We start from the raw sequence: 25,395 nt of genomic DNA on the forward strand, positions 1-25,395 counted from the left end.
CTGACAGTTTTTTCCATACATCCTATGCTTTTGCTTTGTTTAATAGGGTTAAAAAAAACCACAAAGAATCGAAAGTGCTTTTAAAATTTGCTTTTCAATTTACCTGCTTTATTCACTGCTGGGCAACCCAGTGTCTGTTACTTGTATGACAATGGTCTCCTTTGTTGTTTTTCCATCAGGTATAAAGTAGTACTTCTCTGCTTTGCAAGTCCTGCATGCACTGTATGTTCATGAATGCATGTCCCTGTTCAGTATAGCTCTGGCATATTGCCATACTTAACATGGAGTAAAAACTCCAAGATTTCATTAACTTACCTGTTGAAAAAGCACAAATAACATGGTAAAATAAATACAAATTCCAAGTAGAAAAAGGAGAAGGCATGAAAGCAAACAAACCACTTTTTTTTTTCTTCATAAATTTTCTTTCAGGCATATAACTTTCACAAAATTATCTGAAGTGATCACACTCGTAAAATTATGTCAATGGTTAATGGGTTGCATGAAAGTGTATTTTAAAAAAAAACATGTAATCTGGGACTCACCATTCCAGTTCTACCGTGTCTGAGCATAGAAGGAAGTAAACCAAGGAAAATTTTAGGGCCCAAGTTTACGTTCTTCAGAGACTCGAGATTCCCAGTGTGTTTAATCAGAACTGTAGAAGAATAAAAAGCTGTATTTAGCAGTACACAGAAAACAGAACAAAATCTTTTCAAATTAAGTGCAATTTTGTCTCCAATATTCTGTTACCTTTTTTCTTTACTCCCAGTTACAGATGCTGGCTATACTGTGCAAATTGGGTAATTGCTTATTAGAGCCAAAGTACTTTTCAATTGAAAAGGAGCAAATTTAGGTAGGACAGACAGGTGGAAAAAGCTCTTTTAAATGCACTAATCTGTTCTTGAGGGAAAAAAAAAAAATTTTTCTGTTGAAACTTATTGCCACAAAATGTCTTCTGGGTCCTTAGGTGTTGTGATTTCTTACTTGGGACACTGCTAGAAAGGATGAGGAAAATTGCTGTGTGAGGTTTAATCCTCCCTTGGTTCTGAAGGATGAAGGAACTGTATGATCGTTCCCAATACCTGTTAAAGTATTCCCAAGCCTGTTTGGTTTATGGTGAAGGAAACATTTCCTTAAGGACCATTCCTCGCTGCTCAAAACTGCTAGCATCCATTGCGCTCTCCAGAATGCTCTCTTCACTGAGGTGAACAATGTTTGGCAAATATGTAGCTCTAGTTTGCTAGCTGAGGTTTTTTTCTTTTACTGTAGATCGTGGGTGAGGGTTATCTACCCAGTAATTTTGTCTTTTATCCTACTGAAATAGTACTTAGCAAGCCCTTGAATTAACTGGCTTGCAATAACTGGATTTGGCAAAGTACCTAGAGACACACAGACTTGTGCCATTACAAGCAAAAAAACCTCAGCAAATCTGCTGTTAAATGGTGCCTGAATTTACCTTATCCCAATATTTACAAAAGATGATAACTACTATTAAAACAGCTTTTATCAGTGAAGGCTCACCAGTCGATTACCTAAAGAAAACAGAAAATCTTTGAAATACAAGAAATGAGTGAGGTGCCAAATCATTAGGTCCTTGAATCTTTCTATACCCTTTCTTAAGGCACCCCCCTCCTGTGTCATATATTAACAGAAATCTTACCTTGCTGCCCTTTCCTTATGCTCCAGGGACTCTGTCCCACTGGTTCATAATCTTCATCCTCCTTTCATTTGTAGCTTTCCCACCTCATGTACAAGCTGTAAGCATTTTAAGTTATACTGGCAGAACAGAACAAGCTGTAATGGAGGAGAGACAACACAGGGTAGTTTGGCTGGAAGGAGGTTCTGGTTCCTGTAAAGAGGATCTGTGGACCATAAGAGAGGTGCTTAAAACTGGTAGCCTTGCTAACCAGATGCTGAAGTTTCAGTTTTGCTGCTTTTCACTAAGCACTTCCCTCTTCTGTGTTTGTTTTTTTGGTTTTGGTATTTTGTTTGTTTTTCTGATTTTTCAATGGAATCAATAGAGTTGATATCTGGAAAACTTGGAATTGACTAGTGCTGAACGTTTTACACATTTTGCATTAATGACAGAGGAGTACTACTGTTGGGTTATTTCTTCTCCTAGAAGATCTGATTTTCAGTGAGGGTGGACTGACAGGTGCTCAACTGCTTTACAATGGTATGATGAGTGTGGTACCGTCAGAGTTGGGTGAAGCTATCGTATGTAGACACTAGTGGAATAATATTCCCCTTTTACTGACTGAGAAACTAAGTGACATTGAGATCATGAGGCCTGGCCACAAAAACTCAGCAGGCTCTTTATGGATCTGGGAATCAAGCCATGATGTCTTCTAAAACCCAGTTAAAATTTCTGACCAGTGTTGCAGTGACAGAGCACTAAGTGGTGATGTTTTGAGGAGCTCACTTCTGTCTTAGGCACAAGATTAATCTACTAATTGTGAGTACAGAATGAATTTATCTCACTGTAGAGTTATAAAATTATGCTTTCAGTGTGACTTTTTAAGAATCTTTCTGCTCATTCAACATCATGTTCTGTAAACCAGAGTGCTTACAAAGGGATTCTGTTCAACCTCATCTCTGTATAACAAAAAGCAGCCTACAACTGTAAGGTCTCTTTCTATTCATCATTCACCACATCTGTTGCTTGCTTGGACACTGACCAAAATGATTCATGAACTTATTTTGGTGAAATACTGGGGTTATACAGAAAGCCAGTATTTCAAAACGGAGGAACCAACTTCCTCAACTGAAGACAAACACAGAGTATCATTCTGCAGCTTTATTAGGAGGAAGGCAGTAGCCAAGTGAAGCGGCTGGGATCACACTGAAGTCACTCTGAACTCTGCAGATCACTTCATTCTTCCTTCTGCTACAGAGCTCACATCTGTGATTTACAGTGTGTTTCGTTCCAAAGAACTAAACAAGGTAAGTCATTCTCTCTGTTATATTTTAAATCTTTCTTTCCCTCTCTTCTAAATAATGTGTTTCTATAGCTGCAACATTTGCAGAAAAATCCTGTGAGGTAGTGTAGCATACACTGGCTAAAATTGTTTATCGGAAGAAAGAATGTGATACTTATTTCAGCAAGAGAAGATATGAAAGTACGTGTGAATATAATTTTTATTAAATTTTGACTATGTTTGTACAGTCAAAGGAGTCTTTTATCCTGTCAGAGAGTGGTAAGTGACCTTGACTTAAATACCTTTCTCCCCCTAATACACCACTCTTGTGTGTTGGTTTTTAATTTTGGGTTTTTTTTTGTTTGCTTACAGATAGTATGTCACCTATAGCAATTCCCAGTGTTATTAGAAATAAGTACATCAGTTCTGATCAGAACAAATTATAGAACAGAAACTGGAAATCATTTCAACTTAAGTAGTGGAGTAACAAAATAATTCTATAGAATTAGTCATGCAGAATTAAAAAATACTTCTATGATCTGAGCTGAGAGGTGAGTGTGTTTCTGCTAACCATCATGGAATGAGGTAGAATGTGGAATGAGCTAGAAAGCTGTCATTAGGAACATGGGAATGTTTTTCCTATGAAGCAGCAAGAAGGTTTGAAGCCTTTTATACTACTGCACAGTGAGGCAGGGCTAGATTCCTCCTCCTGTTCAGACTTGGTGATATCAATGTCATTGTCACCTGTGGCCTTTCTAAATGTGATCTTGCAAAGCCAAACAATATCCCAGACTGTTTCTGCAGATTTACAGAAGATAAATAGATTGTCAATGAATTAAAACACATTTGCTTTCCAGCTGAATAAAACTGTATTACTGGACAATTTTATTAATTCATAGCTAAGGAGAAGTGAGTGAGGGTATGTCAGTGTAAAAGAATTTGTCAGACAAGATTTGTAGAAACCGATTTAATGATTAACTGGTTATGACACCTTACTTCCACTAGCTTCATATTATTATTTTGCCTCAGCTGAGCTAGGAAGTGTAAATATTTCGAAAACCCAATTTACTTTTGTTGAATGTCACTGCAGCTTCTGCCTGAATTTAAAACATTATCAGCCACTTATGCCAGGCAGGCAGGAGAGAGGTCCTACCAAGTTTACTTTAGTGATAGGGATTTTATGTATGCTGTGAGTCTACTTATATATTAGAATCCACTTTTATTGCACTTAGAATCTCTTTGAGTGTACCATAGTGGAAGTTATTTGACTCTGGAGAATGAACTTATGGTTTGGATGCTCTAGTTGCCTTTGTGGAAAGGGATCATAAGGCAGGGAAACTCTATGTAAGGATTCCTAGGCAGGATCTCACTACAGATTTTTACTGCACTGTTGGTGCCAGAGGAAAGCTCTTGATGACAGTAATGCAATTTGTATGTGCTATAAATTATCATAGCATCATAGAATGTTTTGGGTTGCAAAGGACCTTAAGGATCATCTAGTTCCAACCCCCTTGCCATGGGCAGGGACACCTTCCACTAGATCCGGTTGCCCAAAGCTTCATGCAGCCTGGCCTTGAATGCTGCCAGAGAGGGGGCAGCCACAGCTTCTCTGGGCACTCTGTACTAGTGTCTCACCCCTCTCACAGTAAATAACTTACTCCTAATATCCAATCTAAATCTTCCCTCTTTCAGTTTAAAGTTATTACCATTTCTCTATCACTACATGCCCTTGTAAAAAGTCCCTCTCCAGATTTCTTGTAGACCCCCTTTAAGCATTTGAAGGCTGCTCTAAGGTCTTCCCAGAGCCTTCTCCAGGCTGAACAAGCCCAACTCTCTCAGCATGTCTTCATAGGAGAGATGCTCCTGCCCTCTTACCATCTTCAGGGCCCACCTCTGGATTCACTCCCACAGCACCATGTCCTTCTTATCTTGGGGCTCCCAGAGCTGAATGCAGGACTGCAGGTGGGGTCTCATGAGAGCAGAGTAGAAGGGGCAGAATTTAACTGCTGCCCTGCTCCTTTTGATGCTGTTCAGGATGTGGTTGGCCACCTGGGCTGTGAGTGCACACTGCTGGCTCATGTTGAGCCAATTTCTCATCAGTCCATATCCCCAAGTCCTTCTCCTCAGGGCTGCTCTCAGTCCATTCTCTACCCAGCCTGTATTTGTGCTTGGGATTGCCCTGACCCACTTGCACTTGGCCTAGTTGAACGTGATGAGGTTTGCACTGGCCCACCTCTTGAGCCTATCAAGGTCCCTCTGGATGGCTTCCCTTCCCCTCAGTGTGTCAACCCCACCACGTAGCTTGTTGTTGTCAGCAAATTTGCTCAGTGAGGGTGCACTCAGTCCCACTGTCCATGTTGCTGACAGAGATGTTCAATGGCTCTGGTCCCAGTACTGACCCCTGAGGAATGCCACTCATCACTGCTCTATACTTGGATGTCAGGCTGTTGAGCACAACTCTTTCAAGTGCAGCTACTCAGGCAATTTTTTTATCTACCAACTGATCCACCTGTCAAATCCATGCTTCTCCAGCTTAGAGACAAGGATGTCACCCAGGACAGTGTCAAATCCTTTGCAGAAGTCCAGGTAGATGATGTCAGTCACTTCCTCCCTTATCCACCAACATTGTCACCCCATTGTAGAAGGCCACCAAATTTGTCAGGCCCCTAGTGAAGCGTTGTTGACTGTTACCGATCACTCCTTTTATTTTCCATGTGCCTTCACTCCAGTCACAGGAGCTATCCCACCACATCTCCATGATGCCAACAAGATCATAGATTATAAATACTTCCTTTTCATTTTAAGAATTTCTTTCTCTGCAGACAACTTAATGAAATGACCATTCTGAAATAGTCAGATGTGTGTTCACCTCTGATAGATTCAAGAGGAAAATTTACATCTCCTTCCTACTAAAGACAACTTGCTGAAAGAATTTCCTTCTCCTTTTTTTTAAAAGCCACTTGAAGTTTGTGATCTGTTCTAAGATATTGTTATTAATAACTGCTATTCCAAGCACTACACAGCTAGTTTTGCAGAGAAATGTAGTCTGTTGAAGGGTCGTCTTGTTAGCTTATTTATTCATTTTGTCTTACAAAATGTGCCAACAGTTCAGTTGTCTCTTACTGTGGTGGCCGGTTGTCTGGCTAATTTTCAGTCATTATTTCTGATAATGGTGTGATTTGTGTTCATTGAGTCTAAAGCTAGCAGTTTCACAACAGTGCAGGGCTGTGTTGTTGCTGGCTTTCCAGAAGAGAGCGGAGTGGGAGGAAGAGTTTCTTATGGCCTGTTAAAGAAGAAGGGATTGCTGTTACTGCGGTGGGCAGTGTGCAAGAGGCACTTGGTTTTAGAAGAGAAGATGCCATCATGCACAGATCAACTCTCCCACACTTGCTACGACTTTTACAGTGTGCTTGAGCATCCTGAGACAAAAAGGGAAAAAATACTTGTCCTCAGAAGAACCATATAGTACTTCCAGGGGAGCTCAGCTTATTCTTTGTATCTTCAGTATGTTCCAGAGGTTGAGGGTCTTGAAACAGGAGCAGAAAGCCAGTATTAACCCACAGCTGTTCTTTTCCAGAGAGAATTTTTGCTAGGTTGCTGCAGCTCTCTTATACTATTTTACTTCGTTACATTCTGTGGATGAACTGAGCAGACCTATTGCAGATACAATATTTTTTTGTAAGTTGGCTCAAAGGGAAAATATCCAAACCCGTTGCTACGAGTCAGGTTTGATTGCAAGGATTATTTGCAAAGGCCAGCACTCTAGAAGTCTCCAGTCCTTGCCAGGAATGTGAGCTAGCAAAGAGTTTGCAGCCTTCTCCTGCTTCTCCAGCCCAGGCTGTCTTGTCCCATTTTAGTACTTCTTGAAGAATGTGTTCTGAGAATCACAAGACACAAGTATGAAGAACTGGCACCTTTTTTCTCTTTCCACAAAAGATATTTGCCTCTTCGTTATTTTGTCAAGGTCTGAATCCTCCTGCCAACTCTACATTTGAATCTACTGTTTGGCTTTGGGCGAGATAGTTATGTTCCTTTCCCTACTCTTCTTGAGTCTGTTTATTTTGTTTAATTATAAACAAAGTGGGAATTGTCTCTTATTACGTGCTTGTAATGTCTAGATCCATTTAGGCTTTGATCTCAAAGGCTAGGGCCTTTGGGTACTTTCCCAACATAAAATACTTGCTGCTTTCAGCAAGTGTGAGCCTGGCAGAGTTTTACTCTCTTCTGAAGCCTAGACAAGAAACAGTGATGAGTCCTGTACTATCAATGTAATATCACTTTCTACACTCCCATTTTTCCTTTCTAGTAATCCTCTTTTAATGAGCTTAGCCCCACATCATTTTCAAGAGGCATTTTAGAAATGTTAAGAACCATTGTTGATTTAAGAAAACTGAGTAACATGTTGTTGAGGTCCTAAACTCTTTAACTGAGGGTGTTGTACCATATCTGTTCAAATGAGTGAAATGAGAAGTGATTTGCAAAGGTAATATGGGAAGCCTGTAAAACCTGTATTTCCAAGCTCCTAATTTAACGCTTTAATCATAGGTGCCATCTGTTCTTATCAGTGCTAAGGAGTGCCCCCAATGCCATATTAGGGAGATAGGTAAATATCCAGCCCTCCTGAAATAGTATTAATAAGATGAATTTTGTGGTTTTGCAGGGATACAGGCAGTGCTTATTTTAGACTTGACCTTAAAGAGTTGGCTTTGTATGAGTAGGAATATTAGAGTTACACTGATACTGAAAGTAGACACATTTAATCTATTGTACACAGTGAACCCAGTATATTAACTGTGAAGAAAAAATAAAGTATGTTATCAGCTGGAATGTTTTGGTTATATACTAGCCAATTTTGGAACTGGATGTTCTGATATACCTATGCAAGAGTGTTGTTTAGAGTAATATAACCATAACAATGTTACAATCATGTTGAAGAAACTGCTGATGTAGATTTAATGAGCAGAAGAATAAACTTAGAAGAACAGAGATATATTTAGAAGGCAGTACATAACCAAGCATACTGTTAGGAGTGACTGGGAAATTAATATGTGAAATGGAATAAGAAGGCATATTTGAGGAATGAGTTATGTTGCTAATTTTCTTCGGGGTTAGCTTCTAACTCTTCTTGTCACGATGAGAAAGTATAATGGTTTGTAAGCTTCTTTATCTGTTATTCTATAGAGATTTTGTATCTTGCTGGAGAGGGTTATTTTCATTTTTCTGTAATGACCTGTTGTTACCCTGCAGTAACTTTAGAATAGTTGATGTCTAACATATATTAATTGGCCTTAAATCAGTCTGCTGAGACAACAGCTGATAGTCTGAAAGAAACCTCTGCTTTCACTCTTTATTCTTTGCTCTCACTTTGCTACTTCCTGTTAGGAGGGAGTTGTGGTTAAAGCATGCGTTTGCTGGAGGAGTACAACCATTTATAAAACATGCTCAGAGCTGCATGCTCGTGTAATGGTCATACGAATGCTAATCAAAATCTTCTTTTGTCACAAATACATTGAACAGTTGCAAAGTTAAAATTTCAAACACATTTTGAATGAGAAATGTAAAAAGCTGTGCTTGATTAGAAATAGAAGCATCCATGATCTTATCAATACCGTCACTGTGAAGCTGAGGCACTTGAAAATTTTAAATCAGGTATGTTCTTGTTAGGGTGATTTATCACCAAAGAAAATACTGCTGGTGTTTGTGGAGGAATAGAGAATGTGTAAAAGTTCTGTGGAAAAATATTCCATTAGTGTGCGTATCTTACATGTGGAGGGCACAGCCAAAACAATATATCATGTACCTGCTGGCTTTGTCATCTGAGAGCTGTACTTAATGGCTCTAAGGTACTTTCTGTGCCTGCAGAGACAGATTAAAGTATATGACAACAAATGCTGAGATACAGATTCCTTTTCTCTTCAGTCTAGAGAAAACAGAACACAGTCTGCAAGGGCTGCCCAGGTAGGTGCTGGTTCCTTCCAACACAGAGGGCATGACGATACAGGAGAGAGTCCCTCTTCGGGAAGGGGAAGGTCTGCCAGAGGTGAAGCTGTGGTTTCTGCACTCCATCATGAGCGAGGGGACAGTTATATTTAAGAAAGGAGGATATGACTGTGGTTGGACCACTAGGCACGTTTAGCATCTGGTTTGATCAGAGACTTCCTGTAGGGTCATCCTCAGCCTTCTTGTCTGTAAACAGACTGGTGATACTTCTCACTTGAGCCCACTTCCACTAAGGGTTACAAATACTGAGGTCTTTATGAGTGGTTATGTAAATACTTTGACAGTGCTGACACATGCAATATAGGACCATACTTTAAATCTCAAGTGGCACTGTTTACCTAAACTTCTATTTTTACCCACTTGGAAGAATGCTTAGATGCTTAGATTTTTTTTTATTTTTTTTTTCCTTTTTTTTTTTTCCTTTTTTTTTTCAGAATGAAGCCACTTTAAGTATTTCACTTGTCATTTTCTTGACTTCATGGAATATGTTTGTGGTCACATGACAGACTTGCAGTGGTTACAGCAAATCCTTACATTCAGAAGGAATATTAAAAATCTGTATTTCTACTCTTAGCTGTATTAATGGAAGGGAATAAGAGCAGGAGCAAGTGTTAACTACACAGTTACCAAGTGCCCTCTCTACAGCTTGCCCCTCATCCAGGACATATCCCAAGGACATCCGAGTTTTTTGTATTCTTTGGGGATGGAAGCCTTGGTGCTTTGGAACAGCATGAAAATAAATCAGTTTTGATGATATGCAGTTGCTGGTTGCAGACATTTGAATTATCTGATTGTGGAAATTGTACACTGCTCAATTGCAGCAGTTGTCTGGATCATTTGTTATATTCCGGCCAGACCTACTGTAGATTCTTTTCCTATTACAGCATTATTATTTAGATATAAAGCTGTTTTCTCCATCTGCCATCTCTGTGGCAGCAAAAGTGCAGGTCTGAAATCGTTGTTTTACCAGTATTAACTGAACCTGCTCTGTAAGGGTTTGTTAATCTCGCTGTAACACTCACTCTGCATAAAATGTTATGAGGCTATTATTGGGTCAAATGACTTCAATACCACAGATGAAGTGGTGTGTTATGACTAACAGGGTCATGTTTGGCCTTGCTCAAAGTTAGTTGTTTTTGGCATTAATTGCAGGAGATTTTTATCTAGTACATTGTATCTATATTTCTAACACTGCTTCACTGAGAGACATAATGGAGAATGACGGTTATTTGCATTTTTGTCTTGTCTGCTAGAACAAATACATCTGTGTTATGAATTCAAAAGGTTTCTGGTCACATACCCTATCTATTATAACCCATTCTAGTTGCTGAATTTAGGATGGCTTATAAAGTTATTGTTACCATACATTTAATGATGGTTAAGATGATATTCAAGAGGTAGGCATTGTATATGTGTATGTGAAAGAGAAAACATCCACACAAACCTGGATTCTGCTTTTGTGTATACTAGCTTAAAATGCTTGTTTCCCAGTAGCTTTGTCTGCAGGGTCAACTTTAGGCTTAAATTATAGCATAGCTATGATTTAATTTTGTAGTATATCAGGCACTTCCCATTATAGGAATGTTTCTACATGCAGGCAAATGGTAATCTTAGCTTTTTTCTTCTGAGGCAGAAGTATGAATTTATGACAGTTTGTAATCTCGTCGGTATTCCTCATGATTTTTAGGATCTTTTTTTATGTCTTTGTAAAATACTTGCCAGAAATATGTATATACCTCTAATAAACTTAGCCTTCTGTGTTTTGAACTTTACAGATAAGCTACTCGGTTATTTTATGCCTATGTTTTTGAAGTTAGATAAATTCAAAATTTAGCATCTTAAATGTTTGAAGACATTTTTTGAGGGTCTTATATTATTTCAATAACCAGACAAACTTGCTGAGACACAGCATGACAAGGAGGCTTTAGGTGACCTTTTGAGAAACCAGTTGTTCTCCAACATTTGACTCTTGGAAATGACAAAAGTTGAAGTGAATCAACCAAGTAAACTTTTATTTAGCCACAGATGATACACATGGAATGTGATAAGCTCGGAATTATTTATAAAGACATTAAAAGGTGGGTTTATGTAGTATATTTCCATCATAATATATGAAGTTAACTGTCGAGATAGCCAGCTCTGCGAGCCATATTTTTCCTATTAAGTCAGGACCCACTATTGTGACCTCTGAAATCAATTTGGCTGGCCAGAGGCTCTGAGCACTGTTTATCACACTGAGCAAATAGATCTAAGGACTACAACGCATATATTTATGTTAACTTTTAACCAACACAGAGAATGAATAAGCTCTTCCATTGGACCTCTCTGTAAATTTCATAAGTAATGAGGACCAAATGTGAGAGAGGGGTTGTGCAGTCCAAACATATGGCATAAACTACCACATGTAGTGTAATAAGGTCGAAACCTAACTTGCGTGGTGCTTAGAGAATTCAACCCCCCAGGAAGACAGCATCAAATGAAGTGAGTGGAAATTGCAACTGTTTTGTTTGTTTTCTCCTATTTTAGACTGAAAACGCAATGCAATTTAATTCAAAAGCCATTCCACTGACCTCAGAGCTGGGGCGTGAAGAGGTCAAATGACTTCCCCTAGTCAAACAGGATGCATGTGGCGTTAGCCATGAATAGATTCCAAAGTACTGGTCCCATGTCATAACTGTAAGGCCATTCTTAGTGTGACAAAAGCTGTTCTATTTTAAGCAGATCAAATTGTTTGTCCAACTTGTCATTATGGCTCAAATTTATGAATTGCTGTTGTAGTAGCAGAGAAAGCAAGCTCTACGTACTTGTAATAAGAAGCTATGAATATGTCACTTGAGATGCAATTCTGTAATTCCCTGCTGAAATTCAGAGAAAGATAGCTCATATAGCACATGGTGAAAGACTCTTCACAGCAGTTCCGTGGCTTTGTGTCTTAGAAATATTTCGTAATGATCTGTATTTCTTGGTAATTCTGTTTTCTGTCCCAGGATTTAAAAGGTACCAGGACCAAGTGCTGGTCTGTGATATTCCTCTGAAGTAACTTCATAATTAACTCCTGTTTTACAGAAGGGGACAGGAAATGAAACATCCTGGTCAAACATTCTGGAACCTATTTGCTTAAAATTAAGCAACTGTATTCATAATTAAGCAACTGAATCAAGGAGGCTCAGTTTTCAGAGCTGCTTGTGACCTCAGCAAACAGGAACAGGCTTGGGTCAAACAACTGCTCAGTGTTTACTATTTAAAAAAAAAGAAAGAAAACGGCAGGATGAAGTCTAAATGTGTTATATTCATCCACATGCAGTACAAGACTGTTCTGTAACCTGTGGCTGCCCCCAGGTACTATTGGCAGGCCTCTGACCACACATTCCTGTTTATTGAAAAGTACTTTCCTTGCTCTGGCTCCTTCTCACAACCCTGGACAGGCAGGGACTGATCCAGTGAACTGCACTGAACCTCCCTTACCCTTTCTAGCAGCTGGCCTGAAAGCCAGGTGGAAACTGTTAGCAAAAAGTCTTGTTTTCTCTGCTGAGCCTTTGCAAACAGGTTCATGAGAGGCTTTTCCAGCCTGGAAATTAGGCAGTTTATCAAAGATCATACAGGAAATCAGTGACAGCATAAGGAGTAATATTAGATTTCTTCACTTTCGAGACCTGGACTTGAACTGCAAGACAGTTCTGACTCTAAAGTTTATTAATAAATAAAAACCCTCAGCAAACGCATGTATATGAGGCTGCATATGTTTCAAGAACACAAAGAAATATCCCTTCTGAATGATGATTAACAGTTATCCCAGAAGAAAAAATCTGGGTCCTTAGTGATGTTAGCCAGCATAGTTCCACTGACAATCCCTTACTGCTTACCTTTTTCAGAGCAGGGCTTAACCAAGTGCTTCATATATGTGGATGCCAGAGGTAAAAGTGTCTAGGCTTTGCAGAGGTAATTTTAAGTCTTTTTCTGAGCCCTAGCCATAGAGTCTAGTTTCAGCATCTGCACTGGGAGCAATTGTAAGCAATGTTCCTCCTGTTTTTTTCCCCCACACTGATAAAGAGTTACTGCATGGGAAGAGTAGGAGTTGGAGATAAGGAAAAATGCAAGCTTTGAGAAAAAATTGCGTTCTAAAGGTGCGCTCTTTCAGTTGAGGAGTTTTAAACTACAGGAGGCTTGGTAAATATTTGGTATTTATTTAGGTGCGTTTTCTTTCTCCTGCTATACATCATGTTTGAAATTCTAAATATATAATCAACATTGTTGGGCAGTAGGCAAATATTTGTTATTGTCATTAGGGGTTTTTATTAGTACCATTAGGAAAAACAGGAGTTTGGGAGGAAATATTAGAATCCAAGTATTGTTGTGTTGTAGTAGCTCTTGAGACACTTAAAAGCAAAATTAATTAGAGACTGGAATACAGGATTGTAATCAACAAGAGTCTAAAAATATTTTTTTTTTTTGTTATTTAATTGCATCATTCAATTTGAAGGTATTGTTCTGTATATAGGTAGAGACGCTTAAAAATCCAGTTATTAACCTGATTGTCCTGTAAAACTGCCCAAATGTAATGTTGTTGCAGATGTTAGTGGTACTGTGCTTTGTTTATGCTATTTCTCAGCAGCTGTTAAGATATTTGAAAAAATTACTCAGATGGGTGGTACTGGTATTTAGTGCAGAATCTACCCTCCAGAGGCATGTAATTACATGAATGCAGCCCAGTACGTATCATTTTATCAGGACAGCAACCAAATAACATTCCTTCAGCCTGATGAAAATTATGAAAGGCAAATGTTATCATAGCCTCTTGACAGAACAGGCTGTATTGACTCTTACTACGTATTTTTATTTAATTAAGAGATATAAAATTACACAACTTTCTCCCCCCTCTCCATCCTTGCCTATCCATCTACGAATGAGAAATCTAATCCTGCTAATGTGTGTGCACATGCGTAGCTTCACTTGCAGGAGTAATCCTTTCCAAGTAAGCGAGCTACTCTTGGAGGAAAGGTATGTACATAAATACAAACTTTCAGATGTGTTTCTGCAGGCAGCGTACTCCGGAGATCCCTCTCCAGTTGTCCTTAGCATGCTAAAATCAGTGGAATTGCAGGAATGCAGGGCTGAGTTCCAAAAGCGGGGGGATGAATTTCAGCTTCTGAATGGAGCTAGTGCCCAGCAAAGTACCGGTGACCTCATCTGTAGTATAATGGGCTGGTCCTGTCCTTATCTCAGGGACAGGTTTGTAGTGCAGCTGAGTCCAGACAGACGATACAGCTTTAAATGGTAGCAGAATTTAGCAGAATATTTGTTTTGACCATTGCAGATACTTCTGTAAGACTGTGGCCATCTGTGGTGTGTTGGAATGAACACGTGAAGTCTGAGTACTTTGTCCTGTTCAACCTCCGTTTGCTATTTATTTTCCCATTAATTTCTTTTTTTCTGGGTTTTTCGCTTGGTTTTTATTCCCTCCTTCCTTTCCCCCTCTGCCCCCCTTCTCTTCCTCCCACACTCTTCCTTTGGAGTTTTACAAGGAAATTCCTATATGAAATACCATGTTGTACTTGTAAGTTCCAGAAGCTTTTGCAACAGAAGAAAACAGACGATCTGTCTGTGGGATCTGTCTTAAAAAAAGCCCAAGAAACCAGACAGGCATATTCTCATCTATAGCTCTTACAGTGTGTCTTATTCTCATGGGAAGCTTTATTTTTCTTTCATCTCTTACTTGTTTCTCAGCTCACTAGCAGAAAAATTACCACAGTTATATGTGTTGTCCCTGAAATATGTTCTATATGTTTAGTTCTCTACCTCCTTTGCTGTGTTATGGAAATCTAATGCATTGAATGTATCTGAAAATCAGCATTCCTTTATACAAAGCTAGATACGTGATGCAGAGGAATAAATCCATGAACTTTCAATTGCTGGAGCAATGAAATGACTGTCTACAATTTTGTGAACTGTAATTTGAGGTGTGTGTGGGTAGTAATTTTATAAGAAATAGCTTCCTGACATTTTAACTGCACTTTTTTGCCTACATTTGCTTGGTGCTTCTCTGGTTTCTGACAGATATAATCCCTAAACTTGCTTCAAAGAGGAACAGAACAGTGAAATACAAAATCCAACTAGAAAAGAATAGAAAAATCACACTTAAGTGAAACTTTGCATTTGGTCTCCCAGGTATTTATCAGTGATACTGTGCTCAGTGCTCTGTGTTAAGAAATAAATGCAAGGAAGACAGTTCCTGAAGATTTCAGGTGTTGTCTTGATTCGAGCATTTCTATAAATGCCTGTAATCAAAATACTCCACAAGCTTTGTGCTAGGAAGTGACAGCTAAGAAGTGATAGACGTGAAACTTAAGTCAATGTTTGGGGTTTTTTTAGGACCAAGAACCTAAAGGAATCGCAGGTTACTATTTTGCAGGGCAGTAAAACACTTCCCTTTTGACTGTTCCATTTATTTTCTTCCCTAGAAAGCAACTCTGCAACATGACATTTGAAGATTTTGAGAACTACTCGTACTTCTATGACCTGTCTGAGGAAGATGAATCACCCCAGTCCTCCCTCAGCATTGCCCACATAATTTCCCTTTCCTTGTACAGTGTGGCATTTCTGCTGGGAGTGCCAGGTAATGCCATCGTCATCTGGTTTATGGGCTTTAAGTGGGATAAATCTGTCTCTACACTCTGGTTCCTCAATCTGGCCATTGCAGATTTCATTTTTGTTCTCTTCTTGCCCCTCTATATTACGTATGTGGCAATGGGCTTCCACTGGCCTTTTGGGAAGTGGCTCTGCAAAATGAACTCATTCATTGCACTACTTAATATGTTTGCTAGTGTTTTCTTCCTGACATTCATCAGCCTTGACCGCTACATCCGCCTTGTCCATCCAGTCTTTTCCTACAAGTATCGGACTGTACGGAACACTCTCATTCTTAGTGGGATCATTTGGATGTCAGCTGCAATTATTGGTGGCCCTGCCTTATACTTTAGAGACACGGTTACAGTCCTCAACAATGTCACCATTTGCTACAACAACTTCCATGTGCATAACAGAGAACTTATTTTGCTGACGCATCACATTCTCATTTGGGTGAGGCTTGCATTTGGTTACCTCTTTCCTCTAGTGACCATGGTCATTTGCTACTCATTGCTGATTGTCAAAGTGAAGAGGAGAACTGTATTGACTTCCAGCAGGCTTTTCTGGACCATCATTGCTGTAGTTGTAGCTTTTTTTGTTTGCTGGACACCATATCACATATTCAGCATCGTGGAGCTGTCAGCTCACCATGATGAAAACTTGCATGACTTACTGCAGGATGGCATTCCCCTCTCCACCAGCCTTGGCTTCATCAACAGTTGCCTCAATCCAATCCTTTATGTTCTGATTAGCAAAAAGTTCCAGGCTGAGGTCAAGACTACGGTCTCTGAGGTGCTGAAGTTGGCACTGTGGGAGGTGAGCCGCTCTGGAACTGTCAGTGAGCCGCTGTGGAGCTCGGACAACACCCATGCGCCTGTGCACTATTGTGAAACTGCCCAGTGACTGCTCCTGTCACCATCCCTCTCCAAAACAGCCGTCAGGAGATTTGGAGGTGTTCTTGACTTTGCATCTGTCAGTCAGATGTGCATCTTTGCATCTACAGTTGTATGTAAACACCTGGCTTCATTGCACTCGCTGCTCTCCTTGAAAAGGTTAGAAAGGATGCATCATTTGGGTGTGGTGAACTTGCAGTGCACACACAGCCTGAACTGAAAGTTGTTAGCATAAGTGGAATTGCTCCAACTGGATTTTTTGATCAGGAATGCTGTTGTAATTCTGTTGTTGTGTTGTGGTTCCATACCTCGTTGATATCAAAAGAGCACATAATAAAAATGTTCCTCCTTGCCATCACTGATGATGCTCTTGATCAAGCATTCTCATCCAAGAGGGCATGGCCATACATCAGTGGCTCGAGTTTCCTGATTGATTGTCTAGTATTGCCTTAAGTAGGAATCACCTGACTACATCCCAGCTAAGTGAAACTATTGGTGGCTCTACTCCACAGCTGGAGAAGAATCCTGAGACAGAGAAGAAAAACTCTTTTCTCCCAGCACTCTTTATGTTATACTCTAACACAGGAGATTCTGTGTTTTCTGGTCACTTGTTCTTATACTTCTAGGGCCAGTTGGATGCAAAATAGTGAGTAGATGTTTCATCTAGGTTTTAGGATCATTTGAAATGTGCAAAGAATTAGTGGAAATGTTTCTTACAGAAGCTGAGATTAAAGACTCTGTGCCACACTTCTTCATTTTCTGTTTAAACTTTCAGGCTTAAAGTGGTTTACAACTGTCAGTTCTTTATTGCTCTGTCAAACAAAGGTGAAGAAATGTTATATCATTTTGTTTGCCTTAATGCCAGTCTTCAAAAAATGGGCAGGGTGATTTCAACAATATTCTGTAACAAGTCTGCAGCCAAATTTGGACTTCTTTCTAAATGAGAGGCAAATGGAAATGGAGCCCACTTCACTAAGAAAGCTACACTGTGTTCTGTTCCAACTTGTTGCTTGCTGTAGAATCACACGTGCACTGATGCAAATGTATATGCTAAGTGGAGAGGACCAATTTCTGATGAAATACCACTTTTTAATTAAAGAGTTGAATGTGGGATAAAACTCCACTAAAAGTAAAAACATAAAGGTTTGAATTGAAATTCAATTGAAACTGGTTTTTCCTTGGTGGAAAAAAGGAAAGGAATTGTTATTGGCTTAGGTACATACAATAAAACTGCCTTTCAGATAATCTACCTAGTTTCTATGGTCTGACAACACATGTAAGTAGCATTTATACTGCAACTGAGGCCTTATATGTAAATATATTTGCTTTTGTATAACATATGTACATCTGCATGCATAAGCACATCCAGCACTGGTACCTGTACAAATACAAATAGTCTGTCTATGGCCTGAAACTCTTTCTTTGAGCTTTGCTTTCAGGGAGTTTGGAAGTCAGGCAGGATCAGTGGAATTTCAGTGTATTTCATTTGGGGCTGGAAAGCTGGTAAGCAGCACCATTCCGTTGAGTCATTTGCTGCCTGGTACATAGTGACTCATCATAGTATTTGGCACTGTGCTGCTGAATGTGCCAAAATCAAACATTTCACTGTTTTCCTTCACATGTTCCCTGACATACTCCTAAGAGCAATGCAGTAGTACCACTCTCCTGACTGTACTCCAAGTGAAGTAATAAAATAATGTTTCCAGAGAATGTGGTCATTTGCTTTTCTCGGCAGCAATATGCAGTGACTTTCCATTAGAGGACCTCCTACTCAAAGATCTTGGAAGATGAAGGCAAGCCCTGACCCTTCCTACTACAGGAATAAGGTTTATATCAGCTTTCCTCCTGCATGTCAGCTATGTGAGCACACATACTGCTGTACAGTAAAGAGATTGATTTTCAAATGGGGGAAACAGACTTATGCTGTCTTACATAATTTATCAGAAAGCCTCCCCTGAAGTAGAGAACAGAGATACCAAACAGAATATGGCCAAAGTCAGCCCTGGCCTATGCAATTAAGTGGATTAATAATTTTGCAATATAATTACTACCTTATTCACACCAAGATCAGCTACAGAATTGTCTCCAAATGTTTTCTGCAAGAGTAATGGAAGATACCCCAACAAAACTGATAATGCTTTAAGTTTCTGTTTCCAAAGAGAATCTAAAACAATACCAACAGTTCTCTGCCGCTTGGACTAAGGAGCACTCGTTCAACTCAACACAATGGAAAAAGCAGCTCGAGGAAGGGGATTTATCTTACCATGCTATAAGCTACTGTAGAAAAAACACTTCATAGGAAATAGCTCTGTGATCAACCATTCATTCAAGAATAATACCTACTGGCATGCTTCATAATAGACAGGTTCTGGTTACTTGCTGTTACCTGCTTCCTGAGCAGTTTGTACTTGTGAAGGTTGTTATGTAGATCAGTTTGTAACCATTACTTTTGTTGAAGCTGTTTTCCCAGTATTCCTGTGTATCACATATTTAAATTACAGACCTTTCTGCTGGTCTTTCTGTTAAGACACTTGAGATAGAAGTGTCTCATTTACTCTAAGATGCTGATTTTTCACAGGCACAATGACACACCAACACATACCCAAATACTACATAACATAAAGATATGTTGATTCTGTGGCGTTCTCTTGCCCTATATCTTTTTCAACTGCAGAGACTGTGCTTTTTAGCTTGTCTTGTTCCTGTGCAGCAAGTTGCCTTCTAAGATCAAGGAAAAGAATCCCACAAATGACATCCCAACAACTGAGGAGTTTATACATGCATGCTTAGCCTATCATATACACACACAGGGGAATCCAGCCTGGCAGGTCAGATGGATGGCTCACAGGGCTGTATTTAAACAAAGTTAGCCTATGAACCAAACCATTTTATCTACCTGAAACTTTAATTTCAATGTCAAGGAAAGAGTTTAAAGGTAAGAAGCATGTTGGATGGGAGGTCAGAAACAGTAATGGCCAAGGACAATAAAAATTGTATTTTTATGGCAGAATTTTTTTTTTTTGTGGCATTTGCTGATTTCTTGCTTTTAACAGCACCAGGAAAGAACTGATAAAACTGAGCTACCTGATGTAGAAGCAGCAGCTAGGGCACTGTACGTTATTACACATGGGATGAAGCCAGTCCTTTAAGAGTTAAGTTTATGGGAGGTGGGACTGAAGCGTGTAATTATACTTACTTTCAATTGTTGAATAATACTTTAAACCTCTAGGAGGCAGATTTTTTTTTCTCTGAGACAAATTATAAAACAAAGCTCTTGCATAATGTGAAGCTGGCAGACATTCAGACAGGAGAAACAGGACCTGCTGTCCTAGATAACCATACACACATGCTCTGTGAAACAGAGCAAAAACTTATCTTAGCTGCTGCTCTCAGGCTTCAGCACTGAGTGACCAACGTGGCATGTAAAAGGCTTCCATTTCAGGGTCACAATTTCTGAGTCCAACAGAAGGCCTAGAAATGTGATTTTATTTATAAGCTTCACAACCTTGACAGCCTTTACATTTGTATCATTCCCATGGATAAGGAATGGAGAACAGTTCTGATAGGTTCTTCAAGCTTTAAAAAAAAAAAAGTCAAAAATCAATCTAGAAACCAATCTGGAGTGAAGCAAGAAGCTCAAGCTGGTGTTAGTTACACTACTTTATCTTTGCATTTTAATTGAACATTTGTTTTTTTGTTGGTTTTAGTCTGGAGCATGCTTTGCTTGTTAGACCCATCTGCATGAGCTGCAGCCTCAGTCACTGCAGGCTGTTCATCCTCGCACTGCCCTGCAGAAGAGCTGGTGCCCGGGGTCCTGTTGGAAGGTGCATGCTGCCCTCTAGTCGCCTTTGAGTTGCAGTGCCTTTCGAGAAGCACAACCCCACTCCCAAGCTAACCAGGGCTTGCCTCGGCTATTTTAAGGTGCGGGATGCACAAGGACCTTGGGATACGAATCAAAGTAGGAGTTTTTACCAGCCCCATTCTTTGCTGTACTAATTAAGAAGCCCCGGAAAAGATGGAAAGTTTACAGTACTTTCACTGCAAATGTTTTCAGACATCAGAGAAAAAGAGGTCCAAGTCCACACCATAGGAGATATAAGGCACCATGCTGGTCTCCAGTCCAATAGCGTTTCACTACGTGCCTTAGCATCATTAGCACACAGCAGTGGCTTTTAACTTGCCTTCACTTCCATTCCCCTCAGTGAAGCTAAGTTTTAGCTTTCAACAAAAGCCACAGTGTATTTGGTTAGTCACCAACTCTAGCAGGCAAAAAGAATTCATACTACTGTTCTTATCTGTTAAATTACCTGCACTTTGCCAGAGCCCTTTTCCCCTTGAAACCATCCCTTCTTCCAGAGGAATTACAGAAATGTCTACAGATGCAGCTTCCCCCAAGAGCAGTTCAGATTTCTCAAGCCAAGTAGATGTTAAACCTGGACTGACTGTATAAATTTTCTCTTTCTCTGGCTCATGCTCTTGGGTACTACAGTGGGATGTTGGAGCAACCCTGAAATTCAGTGTTAGCTTCTACTTTACCCCTCAACTAAATTTTTAAGGGTTTGACCACACGATGATTTTGAATTAACCACAGACAAGACCCCATTTTTGCAATTGCATTTATTCTAGCTCAAGACTCAAATCTTATTGAAAGCAGCTACATCCATTGATTGTACGTAATCTTCAAAAGCTGTTATTCTCTCTTCCAGCATATCTGTTCCAACTTTATCATCTTCAACAACGCACTGGATCTGAAGCTTTTTGATACCATAGCCAACTGGTACCAGCTTGGCTGCAAAAACAAAGGAAGAAAAAAAATAGCATTGGTACTCTTTGATTGGTGAGATCTCTTAAAAATGCAGATCTAAGATCGAACTGAGCAAGTCTGTAGAAATACATAAACAGCATAATTTGCTCCAGATTATAAAATACATCATTAACACCACAGCATGCACAAAGTGGTTCGAAAAGGGTTTCTTTTTGTGGGTGTCCCCCGACCAAACCAGTGATGTGTGTGAATGGGTGTCTGCTTGCTGCATTAGGTACCATACAGGGAGCTGCAGGATAGCAGAGCCAGTTTTAAAGCTTCTGAAACCTGCATCTGGATCTTAACCTGGCTGCTGCACTAATACACCTCTTTGACTATGTCAAGATACAACACAGGAATGCAATTCCTGCACTGTTGCAGCTACCTACATTTTAACAGATCAGGAAACAGCAAGCACAACTCTACCCATTCATATGCTGTATGCTAAGGGACTGCACTATCTTTCTGCCTTGAAATTTTCTCCTACTTACAGGATCCCCAGACCAATCCATCTGCTTGAATGCTTCGAACACATTCCTCTAGCTTGGCCATGTCTGTCTCATCATCCCAAGGTTTTACATCAAGCAAGATCGATGATTTGGCGACAACAGCTGGTTCTGGGGGAAGAAAACCACCATTAAAAACTAGGAAATGTTCAAAACCTCATTAATATACTTGCAGACTAGCTTTACAAGAGCTATTTTTCCAATTTCACCAACAAGAACTTCCTCTTGTACCAACATGTATTTCCTAGAATATTTCAGCTCTACCTAGGTAGAAGATGTACATATGCTCTTCAGAAAGTCTCATAAGAAAACACAGATTAAGAATCTTAACGTTGTTTGTTACACAGGAAGTCCTTTTCAGAGGATCTGAGAAAGAGCTTAATCCTGTGTAACAGTTTATTTGCCACAGAGGGAATACTGCAACTGCTACAATTCTGAACAGTTCCAGACCAGTAGCTGTGGAGGACCTTGAGCAGTGCAGCCTTTTCCATAAACTTTTAAAGAAAATCCTGGGGTTATCTCCATTTAAACAGAAAGCTCAGCCTCTGGATTAAATCAAACAAGAGTGTATTAACAGGACAAAAGCTATGTTAAGGTTACTATTTGCTATGGGAAAGGCTAAGCCCACAGGCCATTCAAGTGAAGCTAAGTACTCTGTCTCATTCCAGTCAAGCCTGTATGTTACAGTTAATTAGTATTTCTAGCTCCCCCCCATTCAAGTGTATGAAAATTAATCCTAGTGCAAGAGATTAAAAAGTTCCTGGTAGACATACTTTTGGACTTCTTTGATTCATATTGGGCCAAACGTTCTTCCCTCAGTTTCTTTGCTTCTTCACTTTCCTGAAAGAGAAACCTGAAGTTACAGAAAAGCACCAAACCCTGCATCTTCAAAGCACTGCCAAACTGACTGGCATCTACTCAGGCAAAAACAAATCATCACAACCATCAGCCGAAAGATGGTGATTTTTTTGTTTTATTCATCATGTAGCCAGTCAAAGCAGGCAATTCATCCCATTGCAACCTATTTCTTTCTAACTCTTTTTACCTTCCAAGGTCTTCTGTTTTGCAAAGAGAGTTGAATTTGAGAATTCCAAATAGGATATGGTATCAAGGTCACAAATTTAAGTAACTTAAACTAGTTGAGGCAAAGATCTGCATACCTGGGTATTCCTAAAACCCCAAACATAATACAAAAAGGTCACACATACCTCCTCATCATCAGATCCAAAAAGATCAATGTCATCATCATCTTTGCTATCTGTGGCTGCCCCTGTTGTGTCCTCCACATCAGTGGGACCGTATTTCCCCAAAGCCTTCTTTACTCCTGGCAAGCTGAAAGAAAAAAGCAAGTATTAGGAACCTACTCAAGTGTCAATACAAATACCAACAGTCTGTCAATGAAACTACAAGTGCATTCAGAATCAAATGCTGCTCAGAAAAAAAAACAACCACATTTAAATCCAATTCTGCTACTTGAAAAGGAACCTCCCCAAAAATGACTCCTGATGCTCCTGACATTCTGCTGCAACTGAAGCCCCATATCCAAGGACTGTTCATCTGAACTGACATGATCCTGACCAACACTGCTGTTCCACCAAAATGCATAGATAAAAACCAGCTTCTTATTGGTATCATTTACCTGTAGTATAGTCTATGTATGAAAAGTTATCAACTTCCTGTTCATGGTCTTCTATGAATACTTTGTTTAAAAAGAGTGACAAAAACCACCTTGCTGCAAACTTTGGAAGTTTCAGTGAATGCTTTACCCTGAAAGCTGGCTCTCAATAGCACAAGGAGGGACCACAACCCCCAACTTAACTGCTCTCCTACAGCTCATATAGTTCTGTAGTTTTAGGATAAGCTTGTAGTTTTACTATTACTGTGAACTGCTTTTACAAGAATCATAAAACCAGCTTTAGCTTCAGGAACTGTGAGTAGTTTCCACAGAGCAAACTTTGTGAAGTAGCTTTATAATCTCAGTCCCCTTCAGCATTGTAAGGGCTTCTGAAACTTTACAAGAGTTCCCTCCAAACCAGACTGAGGCACACAGAGGAGGCAGTGCAGCAACACCGACACTACCTATGCTGTACCTTTTTAGAGAGGCCTGCAGTCTCCATAGAAGTCAATACAGCACCTTTCATGAACACTAAAATCGCTAAAAAAAAAAAGACAGCATTTGCTTTCACATTTCCCCTTCTTTGTATGTGCTTCTGCACTGCAAATCATCTTTTCTGTTTTACCTACCAGAACTAAAAACCTGAATGAAACACTTTCCTTATCTATCATCTACATATTGTGTATTTATCTCTCAAGACTCCTGTAACACTTTCCAATCCATTTTGGTGTCACCTTTATGGGGTCGATTACTAGTAATTTCCAGCTTTCAGCAGTTCTTTGTGTAAATGGCAGCAACAACACTCAAGCCTTTCTTATGAACTTCAGTAGAAATGTCAACAACTGACCAGAGACAGAATCACATTGCCTAAATGCTAAGTGAGGAATGTAAAGCACTGACAGAAGAAGCCTCCTCTGCTGCTAGACCTGTTTCTATTCCAATAGCAACCCAAAAAGCCACAGAGTACCAGTAAAAAGCAACGGTTTGCTCAAACTCGAGGAAAAAAATGCAACACTTCGTAAACCAGCCTACATACGTATTTAAACTCTTTATACGAAACATACCTTGCCTTTTGCTTTTCGTACGACTTAATATGATTGTACCACCGAAGAGCATGAAACAAGTCTGCAGGAGGTGGGGCACTGATTGCTTCGAAGACTGCTATATCAGCCTGAGACGGGACATACCTGCGGAGAACAAGCCTAAGATTAATTCCCTTTCTCGGTGCACGCAGGAGGACGTGAAGCAGCAACCACCGAGCACTGAGATGACCGCGCTGTACTAGCAGCTCTGTGCGTCCCTCGGGCTGCTACTGGGCCCAGGAACGAGCTCCGCGTTAAATGCCCAAAGCCAAGCGGGCTGTGGTGGTTCACGAGCTCTGCCAGCTCCGGCCCTGCCCCCGCAGAACGGCTCCAAACAGCAGCTGCCGAAAGGCCCCATCCCGCCAGGCCAGCGGACCTCACCGCGGCCTGGCCATGCCGGCGTCCCCCAAGCCCTAGCCGCTTCTCACCCCTCGATATAACTCCTATCAGCCAGGAAATCATTGAGGACCCGGAGGCCAGCGGCGGACTTCAGGTCCCCAAAGCCCATGCCAGCAGCGGCGCGAACACACGCGCTCCAACCCAAGCCGCCGCTCAAAGAGGCCCGGCAGCCCCCGCGCCGCCGTTATATAGCGCATGGGATCCCTCCGCGATATTGCATGCGTAAGTATCCCTCCACAAGAATAAATCGCGAAGTAGTTCCTCACACGTTGAATGCTGCAGCGTACGGCGTGCAGCGGCTGGGACGTTAGCGATGCGGAGTAACGAACATGAAGTTAATGGTAGTGTTACAGGGGTATTGTGGCGCTCTTTGTACCGCCGTGTCCTATCCCCGCCACCCCCCGCCGCAGGCACTAGCGGAAGTGGTCGGAGCTGGGAGAAGAAAAAAGCGGAAGAAGACGGAAACTGCCAAGCGCAGCGTGCTCGACGGTGGCCGAGAAGGCGCCGGGAGAAAGGCGGAAATTGCCGAGTTCCATCGTTTGCCAAAGATTTGCCGG

The 25,395-nt window shown here is 40.4% G+C and overlaps 2 protein-coding genes and 2 non-coding genes across 14 annotated transcripts in view; 1 reads left to right on the forward strand and 3 right to left on the reverse strand.

Moving 5' to 3' along the window:
* CMKLR2 (chemerin chemokine-like receptor 2) overlaps positions 1-16,635 on the forward strand; it is a 26,324-nt gene extending 9,689 nt beyond the window's left edge. For 2 of the 11 annotated variants that reach the window (XM_062640591.1, XM_062640592.1), the window contains exon 2: positions 15,374-16,635. In XM_062640591.1, coding sequence (XP_062496575.1) covers positions 15,390-16,442 — 1,053 coding nt within the window. In that variant the 5' untranslated portion in view covers positions 15,374-15,389 and the 3' untranslated portion in view covers positions 16,443-16,635. Of the gene's footprint in view, positions 1-2,558; positions 2,941-2,968; positions 3,117-12,898; positions 13,083-13,470; positions 13,914-13,936; positions 14,093-15,373 lie in introns of those variants that run through there. The other 9 variants (XM_062640586.1, XM_062640588.1, XM_062640587.1 and 6 more) reach the window with 9 other exon arrangements.
* Positions 16,636-21,034: 4,399 nt separating this feature from the next.
* EEF1B2 (eukaryotic translation elongation factor 1 beta 2) lies at positions 21,035-25,016 on the reverse strand. The gene is made up of 6 exons (XM_062640562.1): positions 24,868-25,016; positions 24,422-24,544; positions 22,951-23,074; positions 22,516-22,582; positions 21,728-21,853; positions 21,035-21,221 (listed from the first exon to the last, which is right to left on the reverse strand). The coding sequence occupies exons 1-6, from the start codon at positions 24,945-24,947 to the stop codon at positions 21,067-21,069; spliced, it is 675 nt and encodes a 224-aa protein (XP_062496546.1). The 5' UTR covers positions 24,948-25,016; the 3' UTR covers positions 21,035-21,066.
* On the reverse strand, positions 22,073-22,206 carry LOC134175158 (small nucleolar RNA SNORA41). The gene has a single exon (XR_009968907.1). It is a non-coding gene; the product is annotated as a small nucleolar RNA SNORA41 (small nucleolar RNA).
* LOC134175157 (small nucleolar RNA SNORD51) lies at positions 22,654-22,734 on the reverse strand. The gene has a single exon (XR_009968906.1). It is a non-coding gene; the product is annotated as a small nucleolar RNA SNORD51 (small nucleolar RNA).
* Positions 25,017-25,395: the final 379 nt, after the last annotated feature.

This window comes from Pezoporus occidentalis, unplaced genomic scaffold (genome assembly GCF_034315485.1).
Source record: "Pezoporus occidentalis ecotype Australia unplaced genomic scaffold, CSIRO_AGI_Poc_V1 ctg66, whole genome shotgun sequence".
Classification (NCBI taxonomy): domain Eukaryota; kingdom Metazoa; phylum Chordata; class Aves; order Psittaciformes; family Psittacidae; genus Pezoporus; species Pezoporus occidentalis.

What these genes read in the sequence shown, in the direction of transcription:
- EEF1B2 (XM_062640562.1), bottom strand. Translation starts at nt 24,947, where the DNA reads ATGGGCTTTGGGGACCTGAAGTCCGCCGCTGGCCTCCGGGTCCTCAAT. An exon ending in GATAGGAGTTATATCGAGGG is followed by an intron (nt 24,545 to 24,867) that starts GTGAGAAGCGGC and finishes TGTTCTCCGCAG; the next exon opens with GTATGTCCCGTCTCAGGCTG. An exon ending in TGAATCAAAGAAGTCCAAAA is followed by an intron (nt 21,854 to 22,515) that starts GTATGTCTACCA and finishes TTCTTCCCCCAG; the next exon opens with AACCAGCTGTTGTCGCCAAA.